The 7,013-nt window shown below is 39.0% G+C and overlaps 2 protein-coding genes across 3 annotated transcripts; both read left to right on the top strand.

Moving 5' to 3' along the window:
• LOC113340126 (EIN3-binding F-box protein 1-like) lies at positions 1 to 3,700 on the top strand. Of its 2 annotated transcripts, XM_026585335.1 has the most exons (3): positions 1 to 293; positions 830 to 2,731; positions 3,447 to 3,700. In XM_026585335.1, the coding sequence occupies exons 1-2, from the start codon at positions 269 to 271 to the stop codon at positions 2,713 to 2,715; spliced, it is 1,911 nt and encodes a 636-aa protein (XP_026441120.1). In that variant the 5' UTR covers positions 1 to 268; the 3' UTR covers positions 2,716 to 2,731; positions 3,447 to 3,700. The 2 variants fall into 2 exon arrangements, with proteins under 2 accessions (XP_026441120.1, XP_026441119.1); XM_026585334.1 differs by having other exon boundaries at positions 2 to 293; positions 830 to 3,700.
• Positions 3,701 to 4,108: 408 nt separating this feature from the next.
• LOC113340128 (psbP-like protein 1, chloroplastic) lies at positions 4,109 to 6,430 on the top strand. Its single transcript, XM_026585336.1, has 8 exons — positions 4,109 to 4,247; positions 4,332 to 4,434; positions 5,136 to 5,216; positions 5,319 to 5,404; positions 5,504 to 5,626; positions 5,711 to 5,782; positions 5,885 to 5,981; positions 6,098 to 6,430. The coding sequence occupies exons 1-8, from the start codon at positions 4,194 to 4,196 to the stop codon at positions 6,232 to 6,234; spliced, it is 753 nt and encodes a 250-aa protein (XP_026441121.1). The 5' UTR covers positions 4,109 to 4,193; the 3' UTR covers positions 6,235 to 6,430.
• The last annotated feature ends 583 nt before the right edge of the window (positions 6,431 to 7,013 follow it).

Genomic DNA, 7,013 nt, shown 5'->3' on the forward strand with positions numbered 1-7,013 from the left:
AAGTTGAAGAACAGACTTCTTCATCACACCTTTTTTTTTACTCCTCTTCCCCATCGCTCATTTTTTCCCTAAATTGTTAGGGTTTCTCATAATCTCTCTTCTCCATCACTCAATCCATCAATCAAACAATCTTGGAGGTTTTTAATTTGGTGATGCTAAGTATTATTGGTGGTCTGAATTTGTTAGTGATTTTGTTTTTGTTTGCTGCCCAAATTCAAGGGTTGTTCTTTCTTATAGAGGTCTTATTTCTTGATTTATACTTATCATCATGCCTGGATTCACCAATTACAGGGGTAAGCTTTCAGTCTTTCTTAAAGTTTAAATTTGATTCTAGTGTTAAATTTTATGGATCAAAGAATTGGGTTAAATTGAGCTTGTTTTGAGTAAGATTTAGGTCTTTAAATGTGTTTTTAAGGTTCAGATTTGCTTGGATTACAAATGCTATGATTTAGTTGTGGTATTTGCATAGGCTACAATGCTGTGATCCAGTTGTGGTTGTGGATGGTGGTGGTGGTGGTGGTCAGTTTAATGTAATAATTATGAACACTATATTCCAGCTTTGCTGGTGGTGGTGATTGTAGTCATTTAATGTAGAGTCGTGTTCTCTTCTTTCTTTTTTTGGTGGTGCTGGTAGTGGTGGTTGTGGTGAGCTTAATGTAAAAAATTGAAAACTGTATGTATGCTGGTTTTGTGATGGTGGTGGTGTTAGCAAAACTTCGAGTTGTGAAATCTGTATATCTCTGATGTGGAAGATTTTTGATTCTTTTGAAGTTTTTTAGTTATCTTGATAATTAATGAGGTTATGTTTTTCCTGTATTTTATATTGCAGGGGATAATGAATTCTTCAAAGGGGCATCTTATGCGAGTCTCATGGGTACTGGATTCTCGTCTTTCAGTCCTCGTTTGGATGCCAAGTACTCTCCTCTCAAGAGGAGTAGACTCAATGCCCCATTTGTTTTCTCTGCAAAAGAGTTTGTTCAAAAGAAGATGCAGACATCTATTGAAGTACTCCCTGATGAGTGTTTATTTGAGATCTTGAGAAGGTTACCTGGAAGAAAAGAGAAAAGCTCATGTGCTTTAGTGTCCAAAAAATGGCTTATGCTTCTGAGCAGTATCCGGAGCAAGGAATCTATTAAGGTGGTATCTGCAGAAAAAGCAAGCGAGGAAGTTGAGGATGAGGGATATCTTACCAGGTGCTTGAAAGGGAAGAAAGCTACAGACAACAGACTTGCTGCAATTGCTGTTGGAATTGCTGGCGCCGGTGGTTTGGGTAGGCTTTCAATCCAAGGGAACAACACAATTCGCGGTGTTTCTAATGTTGGTCTTGCAGCTATCGGCCGCAGATGCCCTTCATTGAAGGTACTCTCAGCCTGGGATGTTTCTACTATTGGGGATCAAGGTCTTACCGATATCGCAAATGGTTGCCACAAGTTAGAAAAGCTCGAACTTATCCGATGCCCGTTGGTCTCAGATAGGGCTTTATTTGCTTTTGCTGAGAATTGCCATGGTTTAACCTCATTGACTATAGAATCATGTCCAAGAATTGGAAATGATGGTCTTCAGGCAATTGCAAGAGGCTGCCCAAAACTGCATACCATCAACATTAAAGACTGCCCACTTGTAGGGGACCAAGGAATTTCAACTTTGGTATCTTCTTCTCCATATACCTTGGTGAAGATAAAGCTCCAGAATCTGAACATCACTGAGATTTCCGCCGCAATTATAGGTCACTATGGCATTAATGTTACAGAGCTTGCACTTACTGGTCTACAATGTGTATCTGAAAGAGGCTTTTGGGTCATGGCTATGGCTCATGGGCTGCAGAAATTGGAATCTCTTGCAATTTCCTCCTGCCCAGGGTTAACTGATCGAGCTCTTGAGAAAATTGGGAAGGGCTCCCCTAATTTGAAGAATCTGTCTCTCCACAAGTGTTCTTTAATATCCGACAATGGATTGGTTGCCTACACCAAGTGCTCATTATCTATTAAAAGCATCCAGCTACATGAGTGCAATGAGATATCCCAAAATGGGGTTCTTGCTGTTATCTCTAACTGCGGTTTAAAACTGAGGGCAGTTTCCCTTGTTAAGTGTATGGGTATCAAGGATATAGTATTAGAAGCTCATCGTCTCACTCCCAGCAAATATCTAAAATCTCTATCTGTTCGTGACTGCCCAGGTTTTGGAAGTAATGTCTTGGCTGTGGTCGGATGGCTATGCCCACAACTGGAAGAAATCGATATCTGTGGTCTTTCTGGAGTTACTGATGCTGGGTTTCTCTCAGTGGTTGAGAACTGCCAGGCCGGTTTAATGAAAGTTAACCTAAGTGGCTGCACGAACATCACCGATTCTTCAATTACTTCTTTGGCTAGGCTTCATTCAGGGATGCTTCAATATCTAAACCTTGGTGGATGCAGTAAGGTTACGGATGAAAGCTTGGCTGCAATTGCACTACACTGTTATGGGCTCGAAGAGCTCGATGTTTCAAAGTGTGCTATCACTGACTTAGCAATTGCTTCACTTTGTTGCGAGAGGATGCCCGAACTGCTGAACCTATACTTGTCTGGTTGTTCTCAAATAACAGACAAGTGCATTCCTTTTCTGGTGAAACTGGGCGAGGGTTTGATCAGTTTGAATCTCCGGGGTTGTACGTCTGTGAGCGGAAGAATGGTTGACTGGCTTGCGAAGAAGCTTTGTGAATGTGAAGTCGTCGCATAAAAATCCTGGTGAAATGGTAAAAGAAGCCTTTCACTGTTGAAGGTTTAGAATAAATTAGAAGGTGTCAGACTGTCACTTGATAGTAGTTGGTAGCGGAAAAAAAAAATCAGTGTCAGAACTTTCTCTTATCATTATAGTCTCAGCTCTTAATAGCACCATGCGCCCCCCTTAGTCTGTAGATCCTCCTTTTCGTGTCTTGGTTATTTTCCTAGGAACTTTGGCAGATCATTTTCTCCTCTTTTTGTTTTTTTCAGGTTTCCTTAATCGTAAGGAAAGCTGCGGGTCTTTTGGTTCCCTATTATTGGGGGAGCCACTTTTATTTGCCATCGTTTCCTATTAATTCAGTTACCAAGTCATGGTATAGGGTTTCAGTTTCAGTTGCTTTCTCAATTCCTTCGATGTGGGATGGGATGGTTTCAGTTTTTTGTATCAGCAGGTACCCGTACCTGGTGATATTTTTCGCTTAGCCTCAGCATCATGCTTCGCTTGTATGCTGGGGCGAAGTTTAGTGGTTCCGATTCTTAAAACGTGTGTGTTTGTCTGTCTGGTTGTCTTAGTCTTGTTTGCTGTAACTTTATCAAGTCTTCCAAATAAATGCGGGAACTTATGTGTTTCCGCATAGTGATTGTCGTGTCAGGTACAGGTCAAGTCAGGTCGAGTGTGTTTCCCTTCTAGTAAGTAGTATCAAGTCATAGTGGTTAATGGTTTGAGATTTGTCTGTGTCATTGTAGTAAATGTATGTGGTTGCAGTAGGTGATAGTTCAGATGGTTGATGATGCCTGAGGATACACGAGCTTTGGCAATGGCAGAAGGTTCTTTCAGTCTCCTGCCATTACGACGTCAGTCATTTTTTTTCTGTATTTTCCAAGCTCCAAATGTTTTTTACAGGCTTGTTTCCATTATGATTTACCTGTATTCTGCAACTCTATGTATGTTTCCACGGATAAAATGGATAATTGTGTGTTTAATGATTCTCTGTCTCTCATATTGCACTCTATGTTTATGGTTTCCTATGTCTCTTGTTCTGTCATTACGACGGCTCTCTATTTTACAAGCTCCAGTTATCTTTACAGGCTTGATTTCATTATGATATATCTGAACTCTTGCAACTCTCTTTATATAACACTCTGTTATGCTGGTGAAGCTAGAGGTGCTAGAAATACTAGGATTTTATGATCATCTCTCTCATATTTGTGTCTTTTAATGATCATCTCTCTCATATTGCACTCTGTTATGCTGGTGAAGCTAGAGGTGCTAGAAATACTAGGATTTTATGCAGAGGAGAAGTCAGGGGAGAGAGTTGTCTGAAATGGGATTGTGTCGGGAATTTAAAGAAAAGGGGCAAAAGGGGTAAAAAGAAAGAAAATTGTGGATAAGGAAAGATAAGGTACCTCTCCTCTGTGTAGTCCTTATTATTCTGTGCACATTTTAACACCACATTGTGTAGTTGTTTTTCTTCCTTCCAATTATTCGCAACAATGGCCTCTGTTCAACACTTACCTTCAATTCATCAGACTTGTTTTCTTAATAAGGTTAGTTCCAATGTTTCTTTCACATCCCTTTTTGACTTTTGCTTTACATTACAAGATTTCGTGCTAATTTTTTCTTCTTTTCAGGTTGGGTTGCAGAAACCAGTTGTTGCAGCTACATTCTCCTCTTCGAAAAGAAGAGGGGCTTCTTTTCTCATTAGGGCAGAACAAACTGAGTCACCTAGAGCAGGTAAAGCTTCATTTCATTTGTAATTCAAGAAAGTGATGATAATTTTCAATTTTTTGTTTCTCTAAATTCATTATACGCAACTTGTGCCCAATTTATTAACAATAATGAATGTAATCATACCCAATTAACTGAATTTATCAATGAATTAGTCCAATTACAAGGTATCTGATTTTCTGTAGAAAAACAGAGTTAATCAATCAAAACAAAGATGTTCTTCAGCTATCCGGGTAGAGAAGATGGGATAATGAGTCGGGTAAAACAGGAGCCCACATTCTTATTTCCACTTATTTCCAATACCGATACCCACATACCCAACTCAAATTTGATCCTCCATCTTTTTCACTGCTGTGAATCAAGCTCATTAATCGAGCCAGTTAGTGAACTGACTGAAACTAGAAAAACCGACAGAAAATTTGGAATCTAGCATGCAATCCACATACTAGTCATTCAATATTTTTATGTAGAAGACTTGGTATCAATGCCAAAATTTTGGTAGTTTTAGAATCTGTTAAACTTTGTAGAATTTCGGTGACTGTTGGGCGGAAAATCTATCTTAGAAAGTCTGCATAGACATGGCACTGGGCACACTGAGTGGAGACGAGTAATTAAATTTCCCGTTTGATGTCCAAAGGGAAAAAAAATCAAGTATTTGAACATGACTTTGTTTGTTACTTACTATTCTCTGTCTTTTTCTAATGCAGATGTAACAGGGAGACGTGAAACACTCGTTCTAGGCACAATTGGAACTTGTGTTTCTTTATTTAATCCGACTTCTGCAGCATGTAAGTTCAATGCTTCTCTTCCTTCCTTGTCCATGTAGTTCTTCATTATTTGATGCACTCTTAAGTAGCGTTGAAAGCATGCCTGCTGATTGTGCAGCACAGTTGCTGCAGAATCTAAGAAAGCAGGATACATGGGCGTCACAGACAAGAAGGATGGATACGAATTTCTCTACCCTTTCGGGTGGCAGGTTCTCATCTTAATTGCACAAAACCATTAATCGAAATTCAATAACAGTGCTACAAATAGGAATGTCATCTTATTAAGACTTTCTATTATGTATGATCAGGAAGTGAGTGTCGAAGGACTAGATAAAGTAGTCAAAGATGTGATAGAACCATTGGAAAGTGCAAGTGTGACTTTGATTGCAACCACCAAACAAGATATACGAGACCTCGGTCCCCCTAAAGAGGTTTGTTTATCTTTTGGTCTTAACCCTTTTGTATTGTTCAACCATTCTAGATCTGATTAAGACGATATTATTCAACGGTTTCAGATTGCTGAAGCATTGATTAACAAGGTTTTGTCACCTCCTTCAGAGAAAACAAAATTAATCGACGCAACTGAGGTCAGACTTTATTGTTCTGGATGTTATTAAGGAAGGTGTAAATTCTATTTATCAAAATACAAAATAGAAGTAGAACTTAACAGATATCCTAACGTGATGCAGCGTGAAGTTGATGGTAAGGCCTACTATACTTTAGAGTTCGAAGCTCAGGCTCCAAACTATACCCGCCACGCCCTTGCTGCAATCTGCATCGGGAATGGTATTAAGCTCAACCATGAGCTCTTTTCTTGATTCTAGAGAGCTTCAATATTAGGAATACACCATAAACGGAGAACTAGACAAATTTAAAGCCGAACTTTTTTTTAATCTGGGCAGGGAAATTTTACACTTTCACCACAGGAGCTAACCAGAGGAGATGGGAGAAAATGAAAGATAAGTTGCACACAGTTGTCGACTCCTTCAAAATCTTTGAAATTCAAGAGGGTGCCATACTTCCTCCTTCGATGAACTAAAAACAAAAATACACCGTGGAAGGCACCATTTTGCTTCTTGAAATTTTAATTCTTTCGATGTTGTATGTAATAACCTAATCTTCGTCAAGTCTCTACTATTCTTTGAGGTCTAAGTTCGTTATGATTTATCTCTCTCTACTCAGTAACTCTCTTTATATTACACGAGTGAAATGGATATCTGTTTGTTTGATGATTATCTATTCTGCTGTCGAAGCTATTGGTGCTAGAAACAGGATTTTATGCACAGGAGAAATCAGGGGAGATAACCAACAGGGATTAGCCTAGTTGGCCAGGGGTCGAACTCCCAAGTTATAAATCAGGGGTTAGTCATGGGTGAAAGTTTTCTGAAATGGGATTGTGTCAGGATTTTATAATTATCACTATTTCTTCTTCTTCGAATTTCAGCTTCATAGATTCTTGTCTGGAAGTTTGTTTATAGTTTTTTTCTCCAAAGATTTACACTTGTTGTTGTTGGAGTCTCTACCGCCGTAGCACAGTGGTAAAGTCATGCATTTCGGGAAAGATAGTCATTGCACAATTTGAATTCAAAATTTAGCACCATTCAAACAATCTATTCCCAATCACAGGAAGAAAAGAACTTTTAAGTTGTATCCAAATTACAATTGGCTCCAACAGAATAAATAAAATAAATTCTTGGAGACATTTACTTTACGTGTTCTGGAGTAAACAATAAATATGGTTAATCCCCAACGGTTAAGTATTTTGAGGTTCTTTAAAGTCAAGGGCAGGTGCAGGAGGGCTCCAAAGGTCATTCGAGT

This window comes from Papaver somniferum, unplaced genomic scaffold, assembly GCF_003573695.1.
Source record: "Papaver somniferum cultivar HN1 unplaced genomic scaffold, ASM357369v1 unplaced-scaffold_21, whole genome shotgun sequence".
NCBI classification, from domain to species: domain Eukaryota; kingdom Viridiplantae; phylum Streptophyta; class Magnoliopsida; order Ranunculales; family Papaveraceae; genus Papaver; species Papaver somniferum.